Below are 27,279 nucleotides of genomic sequence, written 5' to 3'. Positions count from 1 at the left end.
TCAGGGTGGCATTGGCCGAGATTCTGATCAATGTCTTGTATGGAATGTCACTTCCAGGTTTATAAGGAATTCTCAGTTCAGATGTGTCACCCTCCTAGTTTCCTTCTACAAATAGAATATCTTTGTACCAATCCTTATCGTGGCATGGAAGATCGGTAATATAGGTAAGCCATCAAAGTGTGGATTAAGATTGAAAAATGTAAAAGATAATGGCGTTCTTCTGGAGTTGATAAAGAACGACAAATTCAGATAAACCCAACTCAGCATGGAACTAGTCATTCAGATGGTCAAAATAGGAGATAATACGAATGGAGGTCGGGGTAGAGACTGACCTGAAAGTGAACAAGAATCTCCTTTCGTAACGGCGATAAAGGGAACCTTAATCTAGAATCAAGATAGCAATGGTGGATTCTGGTATATGGACGATCGGGTACTTGGACTTAGAAAGATCTGCAGCCACATTTTCATTGTCTTCCCACCAAACTCGGCATATGTTGAGAAGACGGCTACGACCCATTAGAAAAGCTTATTTTTCACCTGTGTTACAAACCATAACCATGGGAGGTTAATGTTAAAGATATTAAGATCCAATGGCTACAAAAGAAACATGTGGCTAAAGATTACGAGTACAGTTAGGTTGTTAAAGATTGTAGCTTAGTGAGCAAGCTATGCTTGCTGATATATACTGTTGGTGAAAACAGTTGTAACTAACAATCATATTCAGATATGGAAATATAACTTCTCTCTCTCTAAATCTCTCTCTCTCATCTTCTTTATCTCTCTCATTATATCTCTGCCTTCTGTGTTCTTGAGAACCTTCGACTGGTTTACATGGTTTACATGGTATCATCGCCGGAACAAGCATAACAGCTTGACGGTTCTTCGATCGTGATCTGCTTCCGCTCCATCTCCATATTCTTCTGTGAAATTGTGTTTCTATCTGGTAAATTTAGGGTTCTTCTTCTATACCCGTTCTCTTTGTTCTGCGATCTACAAAGTGTGCACACCAAATGTTTGTGATAATTCCTCATTCGAATTACTTCAAGATTCTTTGATTTCGGTAACAATGGTCACAGCTGCTCAGTTACAGATTCTCCAGTCCCCGATTACTTCATTGATTTCGTCCGTTTCAAATTCAGTTCATATGAAATTGGATGATACGAATTACTTGGCTTGGCATTTTCAAATGCAATTGCTTCTTGAAGGTCATAATATTATTGGGTTTGTGGATGGATCAACACCGTGTCCTGTGCAATTTGCTCAAGAATCATCTGCGGATTCTGGAGTCCTCTGTGCTGATTCTTCTATTCGAACACTAACAGATGAGTACAAGATTTGGAAAATGCATGACAAAGCATTGATGCAGTTGATTACTGCCACTTTATATCCTGCTGCCATTTCCTGTGCTATTGGCAGTACCAGCTCTAAGGATTTATGGTTCAGACTCAAAGAACAGTTTTCTACTGTTACAAAAGCAAGTATCTTTCAACTCAAGTCTGAGCTTCAGACTATAAAGAAAGGGATGGATTCTATCACATTATATCTGCAGAAGATTAAAGAAGCAAGGGATTTATTAACTATTGCCGGTGTGATGTTTGAAGATGATGATGTTGTGATTCTTACACTAAATGGGTTGCCTGCTGAATATAATACCATTAGGTCTGTAATTAGGGGTCGTGAAACTGTTATATCTTTGAAAGATCTTCGTTCTCAATTACTTGCGGAAGAAGCCTTAATTGAAAGTGTATCTGGATTACCTGGGTTAACTGCACTTGTGGCACAGAACAATAGTTTCTCTTCCAAACACCAATCTGCTTTTAGTCCTGGTTCTAATCATAACAGTCTGCATTCCACTGCTTATAAGTCCTTCACCAGCAATAATAAGGGTCGAAATCGGTATCATTCGAATTTTAATCCAAAGTTTGGTCCTCACAAGACTTTTCATTCAAGCCCTGCTCCTGGCATTCTTGGTTCATCTCCACCAAGGGTTCAAAACTATGGTTTTCAGGCTCAACCTTGTCAGATTTGTGGAAAGACTAATCATTTGGCTTCTACTTGCCGGTTCAGAAATACAAATACTTCTCCAGGGTGTCAAATATGTGGGAAGCAAAATCACCTTGCTGATACCTGCAGGTTTAGGAATGCTGTGGAATCTCCAGCATGTCAGATTTGTGGAAACCCTTATCATAGTGCTGAAACTTGTTTTCAGAAGGCTTCTTCTACACAACTGAATGTAATGCATGCTGCTACTCGCCCTGGTTCATTCTCTTCTTCTTCAGTGCCTTATGCACCAATGCAGCAGCAAGTTTGGCTCACTGATTCCGGTGCTAATAACCATATGACCTCTAAGTTGAGTAATCTCTCATTGGCCACCCCATACCCAACCAATGAAGTAATACAGACTGCTAATGGTGAAGGTTTACCTATATCCCACATTGGTTCATCTATTTTACCAACTCCAATACATCCTGTCAAGCTCAATTCTATTCTTTATGTTCCAAAATTGTCTCACAATTTACTGTCTGTGCATCGACTCTGTTTGGACAATAATTGCTGGTTGATTTTTGATGCTTTTTCATTTTGGATTCAGGACAAAGCCACAGGGAGGATTCTTTACAAAGGACTGTGTAACAATGGCCTGTACCCTATCATCTCATCAGGATCTCTTTCCGGCCAGACAACAGCCCCATCTGTAGCTCTTCTTGGCAAACAAGTGACAATCAGTCTTTGGCATCAATGATTAGGTTATCCTTCCAATCCCATGGTTTCTCAAATCTTAAAGAAGTCCAATATATCTTGTATTGCAGATAGCACTCATTCCCTGTGTCAAACATGTTTAGAGGGCAAATTTAGTAAACTTCCTTTCTATCATTCGATCTCTCAATCTGTCAAACCATTTGATATTGTCCATAGTGATGTGTGGGGCCCTGCTCCCTGTGTTTCTTTAGAGGGATTCAAATACTATGTGACTTTTATTGATCAATGTACCAAGTATTGTTGGATTTTTCCAATTTGCAATAAAAGTGATGTTTTTGCCACATTTGTCTCATTCTCCAATTTTATTTTAACTCAGTTTCATACATCCATAAAAGTTCTTCACAGTGATGGTGGTGGGGAATATATAAGTAAGGTCTTTCAAAAGTTTCTTCTTGATAAAGGAATTAGTCACCAGCTGTCCTATCCCCATACACCTGAGCAAAACGGCACAGCCGAGAGAAAACACAGACACATCATTGAAACATCGATTACCTTGTTACAAACTACCTCCTTACCATCTTTGTTTTGGTCTTTTGCTTGTCAAACCTCAGTTTACCTAATTAACAGAATGACATCTCCAGCATTAGGACATAAGTCCCCATTTGAATTGCTGCATAATACTTTACCTGTGATCCACCACCTGAAGGTTTTTGGATGTTCCTGTTATCCTTGGTTAAGACCATACACTAGCACAAAACTTGAACCTCGAACAACCAAATGTGTCTTTTTGGGATATACATCCAAATATAAAGGGTATTTGTGCTATGCTGTGTCTAGAAAGAAAGTTTATGTGTCTAGACATGTGATTTTTGATGAAACTGAGTTTCCTTACAAGTCTTTGGTGCTTCAAAGCCCCTCTATTTGTTCTGCACCATTACCATCATTCATATCACCCCAGATTCCAATCCCAGATAACAATAATGTTCTTGTTTTACCACTTACTCCGAGTTCTTATCCTCCTAGTCTATCTGTTGGGTCTCCACATATAGGTTCTGCTGCTCCACTGAGCTCTATGCCCACTCTTAATGTCCACCAATCCTCTGTTGAGCTCAATGACATAGCAGGTGCAGTTTCAAGTTCCCCCTCAGGTTCCTCCCGTTCTGATCAGTCCAGTGGTCCACCAGTTACACAGTCCTTATCCCCTACACTCTCTGTGGTACCTGAATTCCACCCTGAGCATCTCCAAGTAGTTTTACCTATACCACATCTCAATCTTCATCCTATGCAAACAAGATCAAAGAGTGGTATTTCCAAGAAAATTGCACTTTTAGCTGCTGTTCATGAACATGGGGGAGTTGATTTGAGTCAAGTCGAGCCTGCCACATATAAATCTGCCTTAAAGTAATCAGTATGGTATGCAGCTATGCAAGATGAGATTTCAGCTTTGCATCAACAAGGTACATGGTCTCTGGTCCCTCTCCCACATCACAAGAACTTAGTAGGCTGCAAATGGGTCTTCAAGATCAAAAGGAATGCTGATGGATCTATTGGGAGATATAAGGCTAGACTTGTTGCTAAAGGGTTCAATCAAGAAGAAGGTATTGACTATAGGGAGACTTTTAGTCCTGTTGTGAAACCTACCACTGTGAGATTGGTTATAGCTTTATCTGCACATTTTGGTTGGTCCTTGAGGCAACTAGATGTGAAGAATGCCTTGCTTCATGGCATCTTACAAGAGGAAGTCTACATGACCCAACCACCTGGTTTTCAGGATTCAAAACATGAGGCTTATGTGTGTAGATTACACAAATCTTTATATGGCTTAAAACAGGCCCCAAGGGCATGGAATGAGAGATTCACTAGCTTTCTACCATCCTTGGGGTTCCTCTCTACATATGCAGATTCCTCCTTGTTTGTCAAGATTGTGGGTACATCTGTGGTGATTTTACTGCTATATGTGGATGATATCATCATCACAGGGAGTGCAACACAAGCTATTAATGCAGTTATTCAATCGTTAACTCAGGAATTTGATATCAAAGACTTGGGGCCTCTTCATTATTTTCTAGGCATTCAAATTGTGCAGCAAGAGGATGGTGTTTTCTTATCTCAAGCTAAATATGTCATAGATCTGTTACTTAAATCTGAAATGTTGCTCTCCAAACCCTGTGCTACGCCATGCTTGCCATATAATCGTTTACTCAAAGATGATGGCAAGCCCTATAATAATCCTGCTTTATACAGAAGCTTAGTTGGTGCTATCCAGTATTTGACATTTACTCGACCTGATATATCTTTTGCAGTGCATCAGGTTTGTCAGTTTATGCAGTGTCCAATGGAGTCCCATTTTTTGGCTGTTAAGCGCATCCTTCGCTACTTAAAGGCTACACTAGGTTGTGGTCTTCACTATATCAAGGGTTCATTGGATATTACTGCCTATAGTGATGCAGACTGGGCCGGGGATCCTAATGATCGAAGGTCTACTACTGGATTGGTTATTTTTCTGGGTTCTAATCCAATTTCATGGTCGTCTAAGAAGCAAAACACTGTCTCTCGGTCATCCACGGAAGCTGAGTATCGGGCTTTATCTACAACTGCTGCTGAACTTGATTGGATCAAACAATTGTTGTTGTTTCTTCACGTTCCTTTATCTGTGCAACCTGTTCTGTTTTGTGACAATTTATCTGTTATCGCTCTAACTTGTAATCCAGTTCAGCATCAAAGAACTAAGCACATTGAGATCGATGTGCACTTTATTCGAGAAAGGGTTGCTAAACAACAGCTACAAGTTCATTTTGTGTCTTCGCATGACCAATATGCTGATATTCTTACAAAAGGGCTATCTGCACCTCTTTTTCAGACACATTGTGCCAATCTCAGGCTCAGCTTCACTGCTCCTGCGCTTGTGGGGGGATGTTAGAGATATTAAGATCCAATGGCTACAAAAGAAACATGTGGCTAGAGATTAAGAGTACAGTTAGGTTGTTAAAGATTGTAGCTTAGTGAGCAAGCTATGCTTGCTGATATATACTGTTGGTGAAAACAGTTGTAACTAACAATCATATTCAGATATGGAAATATAACTTTTCTCTCTCTCTAAATCTCTCTCTCTCATCTTCTTTATCTCTCTCATTATATCTCTGCCTTCTGTGTTCTTGAGAACCTTCGACTGGTTTACATGGTTTACAGTTAAGTGGTATCGAGAACGGCATATTAGATATTTGGATTAGAGAAACTAGCAACCATTAAATTCGATCGAGTACGAGATGGTTAACGATGGCAGATGAATAGTTGGAGTGCTTTCTAAATAAGATTTGGGGATTTGAAGAAGAATGGAAGTGGTGATGCGAAAGATATTTAAAATAGGATATTTTGAATCGTCCTACCATTGAATACAGACCGATTTGCCTTAAGATCAATGGACTCGACTGATATCAAAAGAGGTTTCTCGTTTTTTGTGCCCTGGAGTTGATATTTGGGTAAAGCTGTTCTTGGAGCTCTGTGAAAGAAATGTGACAAATCTTAGTTTTTAGCCCTATGCTCTTTGTTGCAACCCGATCACTCTAGAGGTGACTCATTTGGCCTTGTATTGCATTTAAATGTACAATTTAGTTTGTAACACCACTACAAAACCATTTATTAGTATCACTATGATAACCGACAAGAAAGGTATATTACAGTCGGATTTTAAGCAAAATCTAACAAAAAAGGGATGCAGTGACGAATATAATACAGAATTGCCAGCGTCAGGAAATGAATTTTCCGACAGAAAATACTCTAAAACCGACAGAAATTATGTCAGATATAACCGACAGAAAATATATTAATAATAAACAAATAAGAGCATTTTTGTCGGCTAAAACTGACAGAAAATACTAAAACCGACAGAACTTGTGTCGGACATAACCGATAGAGAAGTTATTAATAAGAATAAATAAAAGCATTATTGGCGGATAAAACCGACAGAAAATATATTAATAAAAAAAATTATAAACCACTTTCTACATTTTCCATATTCATTGCACTTTCTGCATTTTCCATATCCCCTGCATTTACCGCATTTTCCATATTCAACCTATGTCTCAAATCCTTCCCCTCTGATGACAACATGTTTGATAGGGGAAGAATTTGTATGGGCACACCAAAATGATCACGGTTACTAGAATTTGCATTCAGGACTATTTATCTTAAACAACATCCAATATTGTTTGCTTCTTAATGTTATCTTAAATAACTACGCTTAAACTCATGTCTAGCACACGCATATACCTTGAGCAGCAATTTTCCTCCGCTTCCTCCTATACTTCGTGACCTCGCTGGCCGTATTTGAGGTGTCTCGAGCAGCATCAGCACCATAATGCTATGCTAACCGTTTTAAGCGACGACATTCGCTAGTAGCATCACCACCAACAACATCCAACCCATTGAAACAAACAACACAAAATTATTCAAGTTTTTCAATCACCTCTTGGCCGGGTAACTACTAACTACAAACAAATTTTAGCAAGTTTAAATTCTTACCCACAGTTCCCCATATGAGAGACAAAGACAGACAGACAGATGGAGAGAGAAAGAGAGAAAGAGAGAGAGATAGTGTGTGTGTGTGTGTGTGTTACCTTTTTCTTGGCCAACAACGGTAAGAATTGGAGTCATCAGAACGCTTCACCATATTCGAGATAGCTAAAGCTAGGGTTTCTGAACTTTGGTAGCAATCATGATCACAGTCAAATCTAGCAGTGTTGAACTCAAAGTAAATGAGAAAAGAAGAGAAAGAGAAGGAAATAAGGAGAGGAGAAAAGGGGAAAGGGAGAAGGCACCGACGCAAGGAAGTGATGGAAAGGTTTTATTTTGGAAAATTTCTTTATTGTCAGTTAAAACCGATAGAAACATTTTTTTAAATATAAACCTATAGAAAATTTTCATTACTGTCCGTTATAACCGACAAAAAAAAAAAAAAAAAAAAAAGCCGGCAAAAATCCCCCCAAAATTCCCTCCCAAAATTTTAATTTCCCCCCCAAAATTTTGTTACGATTTTAAAAAATAAAATAATAATTGTTTGGTTTAATAAATAAATAAATAATATGTATTTAAATAGAATACATTTTTTTTAAATTAAATAAATAATTGTTTGGTTTAATTGATAATAACCCATGTAAAATATGCAATAAAGAAACAAAAAGATAATTGTACAATGAAAATGTCATCACACAAACTAAATATTGTCTAATCAATACTTGAAAAACATAAATAAAAATTTAGCACAAATTACTTTTCCCACTTAAAAATTTAGGCAAATTTAACGGAGATATGCATTCTACGAAACTAGTTTCAATAATCGAACCGTCAATTTTGTTTGTAGATACTACAAGATTGCATACATAAAAAATTGCAAAAAAATAAAATAAATTCAGAGATTAGTTAACGGAACAAAAGTTTTCAATGGTTATAAGCGAAAAATCACAATTTAACGGTTATTTTAGCTTCGATTTTGATGATTTTTTTATAGCTACACTCGTCGACCCTATAAGAATGCAATGAACGAATTCGATCTTGAATTTAAAATATTTACACTAGTGGATACCACAAAATCTTATTTTATACTTAATGGAAGTATAATATTAACTCTAAGTGATTGTTTAATCTATCGTTTTTATGCGATATGCATGCTACGAAACTTTTTTCAACAATCTAACCGTCAAACTTATTTGTACACACTCCGAGATTGCATACGTAAAAAATCGTAAAAAACAAACATTCAAAGATTACGTAACGGAACAAAAGTTTTCTACAGTTATAAACAAAAAATTACAATTTAACGATTATTTTAACTCCAATTTTAATGATTTTTTACAGCTACACTCCTTAACCCTATAAGAATGCAATGAATAAATTTGATCTTCAATTTAAAATATTTACACTAGTGGATACCACAAAATCTTATTTTATACTTAATGGAAGTATAACATTAACTCTTAAGTGTTTATTTAATCTATTGTTTTGACGCGATACATATTCTATGAAACTTTTTTCAATGATCTAACCATCAAACTTGTTTGTACACACTCCGAGATCGCATACGTAAAAAATCACAAAAAACAAACATTTAAAGATTAGGTAACATAACAAAAGCTTTCGACAGTTATAAACGAAAAATCACAATTTAACGGCTATTTTAACTCTGATTTTGATGATTTTTTTTTTACAACTACACTCCTCGACCCTTTATGACACACCCCGACCGAGATCAGGGCGTGCTGGCCGTCACGCGAAGGTGACGTAACCATGTGCGCGTGCGGAAGCTAATGAGAAGGTAATATAAAAGTACGAATAATTAAAAACCTAATAACATACAAAGTACTAGTGTATGTGAGACACAATTCAGAGCAAGTCTACAACAGTTCAAAAGGAAAGATACGACATATATACACCCGAAGGTGACCCTACAATGGTGAATGTCTGTCAGAAATGCCGGGACGCCCTCTGGGATAAACCACCGAACCTTCTAGACCACTAGAACCTGGAGGGGCGCAAAAACAAAAGCGTGAGTGGGCAAAAACAAAGTTCTTTGAAAACTCTTTAGCAAAATACATTCTAACCCCTCGCCGTAAAACCTGTATACTTCCCAGAAAATGAACATATATACGTATGTATAGGTATGCCATTCATGCTCACAATATGCCATTCATGCTCGAGAATATGCCACAACAGAATCTCATAATCAAATATAAATGCTCAAGCATAATTCACATCGATAACATAAAAATCTGGCAGCCGGGAGTCACCTAACGTGACATGTACCGCTGCCTATAGAGCTCCAATCTCAACTCAATATCTGAATCTGCACACAAGTCGGAGCCACCTAACGTGGTCTGTACGACAAGACTGGGTGTAATATATACGCTCTAGTGCTACGATCACGTGAAGACTATGCGAATAATCGCGGGTCACCTACGAGTCGGAACCACCTAATGTGGTCTGCACGACAAGGCTTGCACCTAACTTGGATCCAAGGCGAGCGTGTGGTGCTGGTGAACATCACGTGAAGGACTATGCCCTGGCCCTGGGCGGGAGCACTAACACCGGGGGTGCAGATTATGAGCTCTCTAAGCATCTCAAACTACTATTGCATAATAAACAGGAATGCATAACCACATGAATACCGCTTACCTGGCACTTACCTGTGCGTCCACAGCACCAAATACACATTTATATATATGTATGCCAATTACCAATGCACGTGATGATGCGTAAACAATATTCAAATGATGCATGGCATAAAACATATAACCTTTTCTATTCTATTTCTGGGAATTTAGAGGTATATAGGTATATACGGAAAACAAAAGCCCACTCACTGATAATTGGAAGGGTCGTAGCCCCCCTGCCTCGAGTGTGTACGCTCGTCCTCGGAGAACGAATCACCTATACGCGACAAAGTTACGAAAACATTAATTTAAAAGCACCTAAGCAACTTCTCGTAATAACTTCTCATACATTGCTCAAATTGGACAATTGAATATACCAACGTGACCTACACAACCTCAGGATCACGCCCATATTTTTAGAAAAAATTTTGGACCACGCACGCGCCCCCACGCGCCGGCCAAGGCACGGACCTACGCGCCCCTCACGCGCGGCCACGTGCCAGGCACACTGACGGTGTCAACAGACGCCGTCAGGAATATTCCGTTAACTGACGGAATATTCCGTCAAATCTAACCGGATTTCGTCACTGCCGTTAGGAATATTCCGTTAGACTTAACGGAATATTCCCCTTTCTTCTCCGGCGAACCTCCGGCGCCGGCGACGGCGCCGGAAAACTGGGTAATTTTCAAACTAAGTTTTCTCCTTCGTTTTTCAACCATTTTTCACGTTCTTTATACCAAAATGAAGCTTAGGACTAGTAGAATCACGTTAGACTAGTTTTAAGGCCTAAAAATTGCTAGATCATACCTGTCCACGACTTCAAAGTTCGGCCAACTTCGAACCTAGCCTTCCCAACGTCCAAATTCACCCAACGAACTACTCCGAGGCTCCTTGGGACCTCACAAACACCTCTACAAGCTTAGAAATTCCAAAAACACACTAGTTTAGGTTTGCATGAACAGTGCAATAATTCGGCCATTGTTGAAACGACGTGAAAACGTTCGAATTCTTACCTGGAATTGGTATGGTTGTGCTCCTCACAACCTCACGAGCACGAGGGTGGTCTTGGTTTCTTAATTGGTGCAGGTTTGGTATGTTTGTATGTGTGTCCGTGTGTAGAAGGAGAAGAAGAAGAGAGGAACTCGGGGGAGAGAGAGAGAAAGAGAAAGAGAAAGACAGAGTGAGGGAATGAGGGAGGGAATCCCGGGAGAGTGAGGGTGATGTGTGAGTGTGTGTGGTCCTACAACACCACACTACACAAAACTAATGTGATAAAAACGAATTAGGGGGTAAAATCGTAATTCCCATGTACGTTAAAATGAAATTTGGGACGGGATGTTACACTTTAAGAATGCATTGAACGAATTCGATTTTCAATTTAAAATATTTACACTAGTGGATACCACAAAATCTTACTTTATACTTCATGGAAGTATAATATTAACTCGAAGTGTTTGTTTAATCTACTGTTTTAACGTGATATGCATTCTACGAACCTTTTTTCCACGATCTTACCGTTAAACTTATTTGTCCACACTCCGAGATTGCATACGTAAAAAATTGTAAAAAACAAACATTCAAAGAGATTACGTGATGGAACAAAAGTTTTTGACGGTTATAAACAAAAAATTACAATTTAACGGTTATTTTAGCTCCGATTTTAATGATTTTTTACAGCTACACTCCTCAACCTTATAAAGAATGCAATGAATAAATTTGATCTTCAATTTAAAATATTTACACTAGTGGATACCCCAAAATCTTATTTTATACTTAATGGAAGTATAGCATTAACTCTTAAGTGTTTATTTAATCTACCATTTTGACGCAATACACATTCTACGAACCTTTTTTGAATGATCTAACCGTCAAACTTGTTTGTACACACTCCAAGATTGCATATGTAAAAAATCACAAAAAACAAACATTCAAAGATTAGGTAACGTAACAAAAGTTTTCGACGGTTATAAACGAAAAATCACAATTTAAGGGTTATTTTAGCTCCGATTTTGATGATTTTATACAACTAGACTCCTCAACCCTATAAGAATGCATTGAACGAATTCGATCTTTAATTTAAAATATTTACACTAGTAGATTCCACAAAATCTTATTTTATACTTGATGTGTCTGATTGATACCGATTACATCGCATCTAGATGTGAAAATGTAAAACCTTATCTCTAAACAGAAAATTTAATATTTTTTTATATTTTTAATTTTTAAGTTATCTGTAATCTTAATCTAGAAGCTGATACTTTAATTTTTTTATATTTTTTAAATCATCTATTATCTTAATCTAGACGATGAGAGTTGTACAAACTGTAAGTTCTCCGATTTAGTGAGTGATAAAGTAAAATTATACAAAGGATTTACACAGAAAAAGATTTTGGCGACTTGTATACTTTTAGATTTGGATTACATATTGAAAAGGAGATTGAAAAGAAAACAACTTGTGAAAATGCGGTTATTTAAGATAAATTTAAGAAAAATATTTTATACTTTACTTATCAAATTGTGTATGATCTCCAATTCAATATGTCTCAATGTTGTTTAATTTAAATGATGTATGAAAAATATATCAAGATCAGCAACATTGATCTTGAGTTTATATAGTAGTTTAGGAAATTGCAAGGTTTGGGGATGTAAATGAGAAATGGTCAGGGATGAGAAGCCAATCAAGAACAAAAAGAAAAAAGCGAAAACTGTGTATGATTATCGTTTGAAGGGAAATGACGGAAAGGACTTTAGGTCCTGCAGATTAGTATCCCACAGGGCCATGAGTGAAAGCAAAAAAAAAAAAAAAAATTAAAACCATGTATTTATTTATTTAATTTTAGTTTGTAAACAAGGTAGTTCAATATGAATCGACTGAAATTAGTTTTTCTTCCATTGATATTTGGATTCTTGGCATGTAGTAGGATATAAAACCAAGTTGACGCATGAAAGAATAAAGACATGCACAATCTCTTAGTTAGAAGTCAAATAACTTAAAATGCAAGTAACACTGGCTCAAAAGACTATCATTAGTAGAATCCAACAATGGCACGCTTATATTATACTATATATCATTTAACTTGAATTTTCTACCTAGCCTTTGATTGACATTGGTATAAAACTGTAAAAATAGAACCTATAGTTCATTAGGGGCATCATCAGTTGCATTGGATTCCGGATTATTTCCTTGTAAGAAAAAAAATATGATTTTTTTTTTTTTTTTTTTAAGTTTTGTCTTTTTTCCACACATCCAATATCATGTGGTGTGGAGATGTCATGTTCTCACAACAAACTTCTTTCGTCGCATTACTTAAATCTCTCATTAAACATAATTTTGGCACATTCAATTCATAAAACTCCCTTATGCGCGTACTTTTATATATGAAATGTCAATTGTTATAACAAGACAAAGTCCATGTTTGGTAGCTTAATTGGAGTACTATAGACATAGAATAGTGCTATTTAGACATTCGTTTTTATCTTTCATACATCATTGTTAATTTTTTACCACTGATTTTCTTCAATTTATTCAATCAGACAACTAACAATTGAAAGGAGTGTGTAAGAAGTAAAAAAAAAAAAAATGTGAATAACATTATCCTATATACATGGCATCATGTTAAAAGATTTCAATTCTTAACGCAAAATAAGAAAGCAAACCACATTATTGATTATTTATTGATACACAGGTCATGTATATAGATAAACTTAACATACGCAAATTACTACATTTTTTTAATTTATTTTTAGTGAAAATGATAGTAGCTAGGTTTTTTTTTTTCCCCTTCTTTTTCAATTAAAAAACATTACAATCTTCTCAGAGAACGCTACTAATGATGGATGGGAGTTCTTCAAACCAGAAAAACTAGTACTTAGAAGAAGTTGTTCCTATTCCTTATCCATTAAAGCAAAATTTTAGGAAGTTTAAGAATATGATCCGGATGTTTTAATAGTTAAATTATAATTTTTGTATTTACAAATAAAGATATAACGATTAAAACACGTGAAAATTTAGCCAACATCATAAATAGTGGATTCTTCGGAATTATCTTCATGCTGCATGGCATGCCTTAATTAGTCAAATCATATTCATAAGCGACAAGACCAACGCCATGGAATCAAGTTTTAGGTTCCTTCAAGAGTAAACGACATTTTTTTAATGTGCATCATGTGCTGTACCAAATCTTGATTGGTGCAGACTCTAATGACGCCAAACAAGTGTTTGTTAGACAGATTTTAATTATGCCTATTATTTATAGATGATGTCACGTTTATGACGCATGGAGCTGTATGTAAAATAGTAACCTATTCTTTAACTAAACAGTAATGTTAAAGAGACTAAATTTTGTAAATAAATAACATAGAAATTGATGATAGAATTATTACTTTAGTGTTGATTAACGAATTTATTTTTATTAGTGACACATCATTTAATTTGCAAATTAGTTTACCTAGCAATTCTCTTAACAAAACTCACAGAAAATATTAAGTTACTTGTCTACTAACATATCATATTCTTTTAGGTTGTGATGTACTAAAACTTACAGAGAGCGGGAACATCATCACTTAGTGTTATGTTTTACATCTAGAATATATTGATTAAAAACAAATAGTATGATAATTTTATTGTAATAATAATATCGCGTAACGGGGTTCCAAGTACACAAAAAATACTATATACCTAATAACACGCAAGCTGCATGAGGTAAGCATTTTGCTATAAATATGCAGCTCTTATAGCAGAATAGGCACCAGAATTAAGAGTGTAGAGAAGCATTATTTGAGAACACAAACAAAAATGGAGGTAGAGCAAGTGCTTCACATGAATGGAGGAATTGGGAAAACAAGCTATGCAACCAACTCTCTACTTCAAGTTAGTCAGCATCTGTTTCTCCATTTCTTTTTTTGTCTCTGTGTGAACTTTCCTAGTTGATCATATTCGATTTTAATAATATTTTTTAATATGACGGGAACTTGTTTTCATAAAATTAAGAACTTTTTAATAATATTCAGCTGTCTGAATTTATGTCAGAGAGCTGTGATTTCGATGGTGAAGCCCATAGTTAAGGCAAGCATAGAGCAGCTTTGCAGCACACTCTTCTCTGACTGTTTGAAAATAGCAGACTTGGGATGCTCTTCCGGACCCAACACCCTTTTGGCGGTATCAGATATCATACACAACATCCATGCCACCTTCCAAAAACTGAACCGTCCGTCTCCTTCACTCCAAGCCTTCTTGAATGATCTTCCCGGGAACGATTTCAACACTGTGTTCAGGTCCTTGCCAGGGTTCTACAAGAAACTTGAGGAAGAACAGAAATTGGGGCCATGTTTCATTACTGCAATGCCAGGTTCATTCTATGGCAGGCTCTTTCCAAACAATTCTCTCCACTTTGTTCACTCTAATTATGCCCTTATGTGGATCTCTGAGGTGTGAATTGTTTTTTTTTTTTTTTTTTTTTTTAACCCCTCATAAACTTACTAATATTTTTCGTGGTGGTTTAATTAATCATGGTATTTATTATTATGATAAAACGTACTGTGTAGGCTCCAAAAGGTTTGCTGACCAAGGAAGGAGAGGGATTAAACAAGAAGAACATATGCATAGCAAAAGCAAGCCCATATGCTGTGTATAAGTTGTATTTGGAGCAATTCAAAAAGGACTTTACAGTGTTTTTGAGGTCACGAGCAGACGAGCTGGTCCCCGGAGGAAGTATGGTCCTCACCACAATGGGCAGCATAAAGAGCCATGAACCACTTTGCATTTGGGAAGTTGTCGGACTCAAACTCAATGATATGGTTTTAGAGGTAATGTGTGGCCTAGATAATTAAACCCAAATGTCTAAGTACCAAATAGGAACAAAATAAAAGCAACTAAATATGAACCACATAAGTTTATGACCACCAAGTTTATGGCCACTTTTTAAGTGCATCTCTAATTGAGATGGAACCAATGAAAAAACAAATAAATAAAATTGCTGATAGAGTTACAAACTGAGGGATATATTTTAATTGACTTATTATTCTAAAAAATTACAAAACACATCCTATATATAACGAAAACTAAAAAGCAGCCTAAAGCAAACCCTAATCTTAACGACAAGGAACCCTAATTTCCCAACAAAGTCTTAAAATGTACTTGTTTCCTTCAATAACTACTTTACTAATTACTAACATTATTTAGTTAGACGAATTTCAGGGTTTGATTGAGAAGGAAAAACTGGAGATCTTCAATCTGCCATATTATGCACCAACAACAAAGGAGGTTGAAGATGTAATCGAGGCTGAAGGATCTTTTACTTTGCAAAGCCTTGAAGTTTTCAAAAATGATTGGGACTCTTATATAAAGCATGCTGACAGTGGCCTTGATAAAAAGGCAAGGGCTGCCATACTTGCCACTGAAATAAGGGCTGTGGGAGAGCCTATTCTGGCAACCCAATTCGGAGAAGCAGCTATGGACGATTTGTTTCACCGGTTTGAAGAAGATGTCCTTGAACACATGGAAATGGAGAATTGCCAGTACATTAACCTGGTTATCTCGTTGACAAAGAAGCATTGAACAAGATGAATATGCAAGAAATGACAACGTGGTTTAGGCTATATTGTTCTTTTTATCACTCTGCATTTCATGTTTTGTACTTCATTATAAGAAATAAATGTGCTTATTAATCTTTAAGTATTGTAGAAGATCAGCAATCTTGCAGTAAAAGAGGAAGATGAACCGAAGAGACAGAGCGCTTTTGTCTTTGTATGTATCTTGGAAAACATAAATAATTATGAGGAGTGTTTAGTATATATCCCAATAACACTTAAAAAATTCTCTAACAAACTCCTAACTGAAGCTGATTTAGGAAACCATGTCTCTATACTGTTAACACCCCTTGAGAAATTTTTAAATGTAACCAGAATACTTGTCACTTGATATATCATGTGTTATAATACGGGTGAACAACATGATTGAGAGTAAGTATACAAATACCATTTCCAAGCCTTGTCCAGCTCTGTTCTAATAGCAGTCCAAGTTTTGAGGACTTAAAGAATGTATTAGGACTATATTTATTCACGTGTTTAATAAGATTGAATTGTTTGTCCTAAGCTGATTCTAATAGGAGATCAGTTAGGAGAACATTTAGTATATAAACGTTGATCACTGCTCTTGCAATTCCCCTGCTCATTCTGTATCAAAGACCTATTGTTTGAGAGCGATTGTTTTATTGCAAAGAGGAGAAGGTTAACTGTTTGGTAGTCTGTCATGGCTTCGTTATCTTCGTTAGGTGCTGCAGGTAAGACTCCTGTCTTTATCTTTGTACTTCAGATTTTGTTCATGAGCTTCATGGCTTAGTAGCATGACTGTGATCCTTGGATTATGGTGCATACATCTTCCTTACATTCATGTCTCAACCCAAACTAAATCATCTCACCATATCCATATCAGTACTAAAAATAATGGTGGAAAAAGTCTGCATACAGAAATATGGGTGATCAATGATCCAATTTTATTAGATAAAAAATAGTCTCCTTTGTTTTTTTCTCCTATTTCACGACTGCGCACCAGCCTAGTGGTCGGAAAGTAATTATCTATAGTCTCCTTTGTTTTTTTCTCCTATTTCATGACTGTGCACCAGCCTATTAGTCGGAAAGTAATTATCTGCGGGTGTGTATGTGAGGGAGGATACAACAAGAAAAGACAAATCAAAGATGGTAACCGCTACACATTTGGGTATTATGAAGATTTTATACTGACAAAGGCCTAAGTTTTTCCCTAGGGCCCTTAATTAGCCGGAGGCGGCCCTGCAATGGTAATATCATACTATCATATGTTCCACAAGTTTCACAGGTACAACAGCCCCTATTTAATCATGCCCTAAAAATGTCTAATAATTCTTTTAACCAGAACAAATGTGTAAGGCCCTCTGCGTGCGATAGAAGGAGACTAAATTTTTTTTTTTTTTATAACAAACGATAAGATAATCTACATTGAATTACATGAAGAAGAATTCGAGCACGGAACTTTAAATACAATGACAAATACTTTTAACTAGACGAGCTACATGCAACTTGCGAGCAAATACATTAATTAGCTAATCGAAAGTGAGAACATACATTCAGATAATAAAATAGCCATTTATGCAAAGAGATTGCCCTTTAATAATGTAGGCCAATCTTTGTTTGCTTGTCCTCTACCGCCTCTTATTGAAATTAAAGCTTGTGTTTCAGCCTTTCAGGATATCGTTGTAGTTGCTAGACCTCCAATCTTTATTCATGCAACTTAGGTGCCATATCTTAAAGTACCACCATAAGAAAGGGGTCGGAGCCAAGCAGTATCTTAAGTATAAATGTGTTCAATCTTAAGTTTGCATATACCACATGATCTTTAAGGGTTTTTGCATTGGTGGTCTAAACGCTTAGAATTTGACGTTGGAGCTAATGTGCCACTCCAATCTTTTTTGTACTTGACCAATAGGAACTGAAACTTCCGTGTGAATAGGAAGTCTTATGCTTGTAAAATTAAGGTGTGTGTTGTTGATCGGTAATTAAGGTGCCGTTGAAGCATTTGCCCCGTTTGTACAAAAAAAATATAATGATTGAAGAGATCAAAAGATTGTGAATGCATGGGATGAGTCATATGCTAAGGCTATATTGTTGTCGATTTGGATATTATTAAGAATTTAGAAGGATCCATTTGTTCACAATTAGGGTATTTGTTGAAAGAATCACAAAAATAATATGTGAAATGTGTTTTGAAATTAGACTATATAAATGATTAACCATAACAAAAAGTTGCTAAATTCATAATTATTTAGACGTTTAATTATCCGCACTTTCATTTCAATTTGATACCACGAGTAGCTTTTTTTTATTTTTTATTTTATTTTATTTTTTTAAATGACTAAACGATTTTGAGTTCGAATGATTAATTGTAGGAAAGAGTACTGATTAAATACCTAAAATATAAACAGTTGCACGTTGCACTATGAGGTAGCCTTAGGAATGATGTTCACAGCTTAAGAAAGTGATGGACATACTTATGACATAGAAAGCTTGTTCAACATGATACCTTAAATTTGTAATCATTGTTTAAATTGAGTCCCTAAATAAAATAAATAAATAAATATAGAGAGCTAAGATGATGTCATGCGCCGCAGGATTAGTCGTAGTATTTGCTAATTGCTGATGAGGGGACTATGAACGAACCAAACCAGTTACTAAATGAATTAGTTTGATTGGGTTATGCTAAATAGTACATACTAATCTGGGACTAACACCAATCTAATGTCGTGATATTATGTTAGTTGGATTACTGTGCGGTTTGAAATTGAACAAAACCGAACGTCGCCGACCCTGAAATATAATAAATCCAGAATCCATGCATATGAAAATCTCGCGTATTTGAAAGTGAACCCTAAATCATTTATCATGAGCATATATCTGATTTTAATATATTAAGGATATAAGAGTAGAAATTCGTCATATATAGAAGGAGACAACATAATGGGTTGAAGATCATTTCCAGATTCTCTTGGTGGGGACTCTAAGGATCCTCACATCCTATCTATTTATGGTATATTGTAGAGTCAATTTTCGTTAGGTATTGTTTGTGTTTAGTTTTCAATAAAAATTCAAAATAATTTCTGATCATACGATGTACAGTGAACTGATAGGATATGAGGGTCCTCCTTAGAATCCTCACAAAGAGAATTCAGATGGGATCAAAATCCAACAGAATGGGCTGCATGGGAACTACATTCTTAAACATCGCTAACCTAACACATGGAAATGGCAAACCACAAAGCTATCAACAAAACAAAAATTTTATGATGCTTTGAAGTATAATTTTAAAATTTAAATTATTAGATTTTGATTATTATATCTTTAATCAAGATTTAAAAGCATCTCCACCAAGAGATGGAACATGCCTTGAAATAAGAAATTTTCATTTTTCCTTGGACGGAGAGCTCTTCAATGGCGCTTGCAAATTGTCCATTTTCGTCGAATATGTAAATAAAATGTATATTTACATTTGACGTCAGAAATTGCAGCCTTCTAATTCATGGGCCATGGGCCATGCGGCATGCCACTTCAACAAGAACCACATCTTCAGTTTGAATTACACAGCCTTCTTATTCATGGACACTGACAATGGCCTCAGAAAATTGCAGTTTTGTTCAAGATGAGGTTGTTGAACAGTAACCCACTAAATTTTTCAAGTTCTATCAATGATGCAACAAGCGATGGGTAAGTTTCAAGCCAATAATGTTGACTAAGTTGTTCAAGGTAAAGTGACACACATCTTTCAACTTATTTCTCATCTTCCAGTTTTCAGTGTCTACTTGTAGTCAATCCCTTCACATGCTTCATCCTCATAATCCATCAATGATATCAATTAAGAAGATGCTCTTTCTTTTTAGACCATTTTTTTCACAGAAAACTTTCAGTTATTTTTTATTAGGGTTGGACCTAAAAACTAAGAAACTGTGAAACCGAACCGAATTGAATGAAAAAAAAAATATATTGTAAAAAACTGGGTTGACCAAACCGTTCAAACTTGGACCAGAACCGAACCAAACCGATTTAAAACGATTCTAGTTTTGATTTCTAATTCTCAAGAACAGTGGGAACCGTACCAAACCGTCTCTATTAATTTTTTTTTTTAAATTTTTTTTTTAACCCTTGTTTTATTTAAATACTGAGCCCTAACTAAAAATCTATATAAAAAGTTCTCAAGCCCAAAAGCCAAACCCTTGGTAAGTACGTCACCTCATCCATTAAACTATAGCCATCATTTCACATTCCAGTTTCCATCCCTCCCTCTCCTCTCTTCTTTTCTTTATTCATCTTTATACATTATATACACTATAATTTCATTTTAGCATGTACACTTTGGTCTTAATATGAAGCTTTTTATCTTTTGATTTATATTTACTAGAGGAAGAGAGAGATGGAACGTGGGAGAGGGGAGAGATACAGAGAAGTTTTTTTTTTATTTTTCCATTTTTTGAAAATTAGAGATGATAAAATCACTTGTAGGTGAGGCTTAAACAAAAAACAGCAAAATTTTATTTTGTGAAATTACGTTAATGTCCTTAACTTTTTTTATCGTAATGGAAGATAAAAATGTCTTTTCATCTTGTTTGGTTGACAAAGAGGGTTTCATTAATATGGAGTTCAGATATGTAAATTTTCAATCTTCCGATCACAAATGTTGTAGATCTAACAGTGGAAACTCAAATTTATTTGAATTTGTGGTTGATATATGTATTCAGTATTGGTTGAAAAATTATATATATAATTTTGGTTGGAACCATAAATCTGCATATACCGAACTGGAACCGGTGTAAATCAAACGGTACGATTTTAGTAATACATTTCAATGAAACTGCACCGACCAAACAATTGATTTTTTCAATTTCAAGTTCAATTTGAGAGTGAAATTGGACTGAATTGGACCGTGTGAACCCCTTGTTTTTATCACAAATTATAAAATTAAAAAAGAAAAGAAAAGAAAAAAGGAAAGCAGCTGTGTGTGGATTCAAACAACAATAATGGAAAAGGAAAAACCAACACATGCAACAGGTGACCCACAAACTGAAAAGATCCAACCACATTTCCACATTGTGCACAGAACAATCTGATGATCTCTCAGGAAAAGCCCTTAATTCAATGATTAATATCAAGAGAACTTTAACGAAAAGCTCATGGTAATGTTCACTTTAACGTAACCATATTTTTACACTAAAAAGTCAATCCTGGTACTATTCACGTTACCCTTTATTTTGTTCTTATTGTTAAAACTCAAAGTTTTCAAAGTTTTTTCATTAGTTTTCCTTAATATCAAATCGTAGGACACCCCCCTCAAGTGGTGCCCAAAATCAGTTCAATCAAGTAGGCATTTAGGACAAGGGGCCTTCCAACTCTACGGAGGGCCGTAAAACAAAGGGATAGGACAATCATCAATTGAATGCCATCTTCAACAAGCAGCTGCTCTTTTACAACCCCCCTCAAGTGGTGCCCAAAATCAGTTCAATCAAGTAGGCATTTAGGAGAAGGGGCCTTCCAACTCTAGGGAGGGATGTAAAACAAAAGGATAGGATAGTCATCAATCGAATGCCATCTTCAACAAGCATCTACTCTTTTACAACACTAACGAAGTAGACCAACAAAAATGGGTTTTGTGCCCCTTCAAATATGACATCCTTTCAAATCAACAAAAATTGGTGTAGTATTCAAACACTTCTTGTAAAGATGTTTTCCACCATTTCCATGCTGATACATACAACTGCAATAATGTATTCACCAAGTTATGATAATAATAATTGAAAAATACTTGGTTCCTAGACATAAAGAGTCACTTCTCAATCTTCTCTCCACTGACAAATCATTATTTAACACTCACTTTTCATTTTGCACTTATAACAAGCTATATCTTAAGTATAAAACTATAGTTTTCAGGTAATAGAGATTCAAAAAGGAGGCAAACAGTATTCATTCTATCAGCAGTATTGATAATACAATTGCTATGATGGAATCACCTAATTAGGGCATAATAGTTAAAAAATACTTGGCTCTAGATGTAAAGAGGAACTTCTCCATGCTGACAAATCACTATTTCCCCTCCCCCTTACAAATATCGCTCGTTTTATCACATTCGGTTAACCGACTTGATCGGTTTTAAACCCAGCCTGGCCAGTTTCGGTTTGCAATTTTTGGCCAATCGGTTTGGTTTCGGTTTCGGTCCAAAACCGACTCAAACTAACCCGCGCCCACCCCTACTCACTAATGGACACATGTTCTTCAAATTTTAATCGTAATGTGAAATGCCTGGGCTTCTTGGGAAGGGAATTAGTCCATCAATATTGGTGGTTTTAAGAAATTTTCATGGAAATATCGGTGTATTGACGGATATTTTCCTCTGCATCTCATTTTCTTCTAATTTCTTATAGGTGGCGTTATCCATATAATCTTTTTAAGTTTACACACATACCTTTCAATTTTCGTGTGACATCCCACATCGCCCACGGAAGTGATCCTTATATGTATATTCCTATCCTAACTAGCACGAGGCCTTTTGGGAGCTCACTGGCTTTGGGTTCCGTAGGAACTCCGAAGTTAAGCGAGAAAGAGGCTAGAGCAATCTCATGATGGGTGACCCATTGGGAATTTGCTCGTGAGTTCCCAAAAACAAAACCGTGAGGGAATGGTAAGCCCAAAGCGGACAATATCGTGCTACGGTAGTGGAGTGGGCCCGGGAAGTGATCCGCCCCGGGCCTGGATGTGACAAATTTGGTATTACAGCCTAACCCTGGCCGTGGTGTGCCGACGAGGACGTCGGGCCCCTAAGGGGGTGGATTGTGACATCCCACATCGCCCAGGGAAGTGATTCTTATATGTATATTCTCATCCCTACCTAGCATTAGGCATTTTGGGAGCTCACTGGCTTCGGGTTCCGTATGAACTCTGAAGTTAAACGAAAAGAGCCTTATGTGGATCTCTGAGGTGTGAATTGTTCTTTTGACCACACTTACTAATATTTTTCGTTGTGGTTTAATAAATCATGGTTTTATTATGATAAAACGTACTGTGTAGGCTCCAAAAGGTTTGATGACCAAGGACGGAGAGGGACTAAACAAGAAGTACATATAAGCAAAACGACGGCTACTGTATTATGGCTGTCTGCAGACCAGAAAGAGAAGAAGATGAAGAAGGAGACTAACCATCTAAGCAAAATGGTGTGCTTTTGGTATAGGTTTGAAAGCACTCTCCCTAGCTACGTGGGAGGCTGAAAGCCTCAACATTTGTTATTAAAAATTTTCAAAAAAGCCACGTGTTGTGCTTTATACGGTCCACTTCCTAATTAAGTATTCAATTTATCAAATTCTAATTTTGTTTCTTTTCTACACCACCTAATAATCCCCTCATTTCCAAAATTTAAGTAAGTGTTACGGTGGAAAGTATTTCCCACCATAAATATCATTAACAGTTCACTCTGCAATAAAATGGAGATTCAATGGTTAAATGATAATTTTTTTCGTTCACATTGATAAATATGTATTTTCTTGTATTGACAATGAAATTATCATGACACGTTTCAAAGTATAATCTCGTCATGGAGAAATTTAGTCCTTGTAGCTTGTAATGTTGTTTGTACAAAGATTATGAATGAAAAACTGTAATTCATTGTTTAATTATTCGTAGTTGCTTTCGTTTAATTTTTCTGGCGCTTTATATTGGGACCACCCGATGTTAAAATTCTGAATCTGCCACTGGTTGCAGAGCGTTGAACTTGGGAAGAAGGTGAAGGATTATGAGTTTGATATTCCCTGTACAAAACAGCATCGTTTGGCAAAAAAATAAATAAATAAATAAATAAATAAAAAATCGATTTCATTATGCTGACCATTTGTTTACTTTTTTTCTCTCTTAAAACACTATGCTGACCCAGACCCACCACTTCTCTTCTGGTCTTTACCTTTCTGCCCCACTTGTTTGTTTATCCATTTCCTCCCTTTTTTTTCTCTTCTAACCCCACATTACCCATTTCTCTCCTTTTTTTTATATTCTTGTATGTATTTTCGTTTTCTCTTTAAACACCCTCACCATATTTATCTTAAACTCTCACATTATCTATAAATATTGAATTACTTTTTAAAAATAATGTAAATATTTTTTAATGCTTATTTTACAATAATTTAAATCCATCTAGGCTCTTGCCTAAATCTCACCTAGGTGCGTAGTTGATTCGCCCCACCCCACTGCCTGACTAGCGCCTAACATTTTTTCGAATCTAATCCTAGCTAGTTTAAGCTTTTTATATTAACTTTGATATAACCGCTTACAACCGCTTTGGTGGAGAGATTGTTTTCTGCTATGAATATTGACTCAAAACTTTGCACTTTCCAATGTAAAAGCAACCGCTTCGATTGAACCTTGTACTTTTTTGCATTTCGCCCCTCCCCTCGCCAAATCCTGGCTTCGCCACTATGTGTGATGACATAATTGATATGTTTTACTTCTAGAATATATTGATAAAAAACAGATACACGTATGACAATTTTACTATACTAATAATATAATGTGACGGGATTCCAAGTACACAAAAAATTACTATATATCTAATAACAAGTAAGCTGCATGAGGTAAGTATTTTGCTATAAATATGCAGCTCTTATAGCAGGATTAAGAGTGTAGAGAAGCATTATTTGAGAACACAAACTAAAATGGAGGTAGAGCAAGTGCTTCACATGAATGGAGGAATTGGGAAAACAAGCTATGCAACCAACTCTCTACTTCAAGTTAGTCAGCATGTTTCTCTATTTCTTTTTTGTCTCCGTGTGAACTTTCCTAGTGGATCAGATTCGATTTTAATGATCTTTTTTAATATGACGGGAACTTGTTTTCATAAAATTATGAACTTTTTAATAATATTCAACTGTGTGAATTTATTTCAGAGAGCTGTGATTTCGATGGCGAAGCCCATAGTTAAGGCAAGCATAGAGCAGCTTTGCGGCACACTCTTCTCTGACTGTTTGAAAATAGCAGACTTGGGATGCTCTTCCGGACCCAACACCCTGTTGGCAGTGTCAGATATCATACACAACATCCATGCCACTTTCCAAAAACTGAGCCGTCCATCCCCTTCACTCCAAGCCTTCTTGAATGATCTTCCCGGGAACGATTTCAACACTGTGTTCAGGTCATTGCCAGGGTTCTACAAGAAACTTGAGGAAGAACAGAAGTTGGGGCCATGTTTCATTACTGCAATGCCTGGTTCTTTCTATGGCAGGCTCTTTCCAAACAATTCTCTCCACTTTGTTCACTCTAATTATGCCCTTATGTGGATCTCTGAGGTGTGAATTGTTTTTTTTTTTTTTTTTAACCCCTCATACATTTACTAATATTTTTCGTCGTGGTTTAATTAATCATGGTATTTAGTATGATAAAACGTACTGTGTAGGCTCCAAAAGGTTTGATTACCAAGGAAGGAGAGGGATTAAACAAGAAGAACATATGTATAGCAAAAACAAGCCCATATGCTGTGTATAAGTTGTATTTGGAGCAATTCAGAAAGGACTTCACAGTGTTTTTGAGGTCACGAGCAGAAGAGGTGGTCCCCGGAGGAAGTATGGTCCTCACCACAATGGGCAGCATAAAGAGCCATGACCCACTTTGCATTTGGGAAGTCGTCGGACTCAAACTCAATGATATGGTTTTAGAGGTAATGTGTAGCCTAGATAATTAAACCTAAATGTGTATGTACCAAATAGAAACAAAATAAAAGCAACAAAATAAGAACCACAATAGTTTATGACCACTATCGCAAGTTTATGGCCACTTTTTAAGTACATCTCTAATCGAGATAGAACCAATGAAAAAATAAATAAACAAAATTGCCGATAGAGTTACAAATTGAGGGCTACATTTTAACTGACTTGTTTTTCTACAAAGTTACAAAACACAACCTATATATAGACAAAAATAAAAAGCAGCCTAAACCGAACCCTAATCCTAACAACTAGGAACCCTAATTCCCCAACAAAGTCTTAAAACATACGTGTTTCCTTCAATTACTACTTTATTAATTACTAAAATTATTTAGTTAGATGAATTTCAGGGTTTGATTGAGAAGGAAAAACTGGAGATCTTCAATCTGCCATATTATGCACCAACAACAAAGGAGGTTGAAGATGTAATCGAGGCTGAAGGATCTTTTACTTTGCAAAGCCTCGAAGTTTTCAAAAATGATTGGGACTCTTATATGAAGCATGCTTACAGTGACCTTGATAAAAAGGCAAGGTCTGCCGTACTTGCCACTGATATAAGGGCTGTGGGAGAGCCTATTCTGGCAACCCAATTTGGAGAAGCAGCTATGGACGATTTGTTTCACCGGTTCGAAGAAGATGTCCTTGATCACATGGAAATGGAGAATTGCCAGTACATTAACCTGGTTATCTCGTTGACAAAGAAGCGTTGAACAAGATGAATATGCAAGAAATGACAACGAAATTTAAGCTATGTTGTTCATTTTATCATTCTGCATTTCATGTTTTGTACTTCATTATAAGAAATAAATGTGTTTATTACTGTTAAGTATTGTAGAAGATCAGCAATCTTTCAGTAAAATGAGGAAGATGAACCGAAGAGAAAGAGCGCTTCTGTCTTTGTATGTATCTTGGAAACCATAAATAATTATGAGGAGTGTTGAGTACATATCCCAATAACACTTAAAACAATTCTCTAACACTCTTAACTGAAGGTGATTTAGGAAACCATGTGTCTCTATACTGACAAATTTTTATATGTAACCAGAATACTTGTCATTTGATATATCATGTGTTATAATACGGGTGAGCAACATGATTGAGTATGTATACAAATCCCATTTCCAAGCCTTGTCCAGCTCTGTTCTAATAGCAGTCCAAGTTTTGAGGACTTGAGAATGTA

At 36.1% G+C, this 27,279-nt stretch overlaps 2 protein-coding genes across 2 annotated transcripts; both read left to right on the top strand.

Moving 5' to 3' along the window:
* Positions 1–14,605: 14,605 nt before the first annotated feature.
* Positions 14,606–16,636, top strand: LOC137728072 (salicylate carboxymethyltransferase-like). Its single transcript, XM_068466960.1, has 4 exons — positions 14,606–14,713; positions 14,873–15,271; positions 15,388–15,648; positions 16,040–16,636. Exons 1-4 carry the CDS (start codon positions 14,639–14,641, stop codon positions 16,397–16,399), a joined length of 1,095 nt encoding a protein of 364 aa, XP_068323061.1. The 5' UTR covers positions 14,606–14,638; the 3' UTR covers positions 16,400–16,636.
* An 8,379-nt stretch (positions 16,637–25,015) lies between these two features.
* LOC137728071 (salicylate carboxymethyltransferase-like) lies at positions 25,016–26,925 on the top strand. Its single transcript, XM_068466959.1, has 4 exons — positions 25,016–25,130; positions 25,287–25,685; positions 25,793–26,053; positions 26,450–26,925. Exons 1-4 carry the CDS (start codon positions 25,056–25,058, stop codon positions 26,807–26,809), a joined length of 1,095 nt encoding a protein of 364 aa, XP_068323060.1. The 5' UTR covers positions 25,016–25,055; the 3' UTR covers positions 26,810–26,925.
* The last annotated feature ends 354 nt before the right edge of the window (positions 26,926–27,279 follow it).

This window comes from Pyrus communis, chromosome 3 (assembly GCF_963583255.1).
Source record: "Pyrus communis chromosome 3, drPyrComm1.1, whole genome shotgun sequence".
Classification (NCBI taxonomy): Eukaryota; Viridiplantae; Streptophyta; class Magnoliopsida; order Rosales; family Rosaceae; genus Pyrus; species Pyrus communis.
The sequence above is the reverse complement of the archived record's forward strand: the minus strand, read 5'-3'. Positions and strand labels throughout refer to the sequence as shown.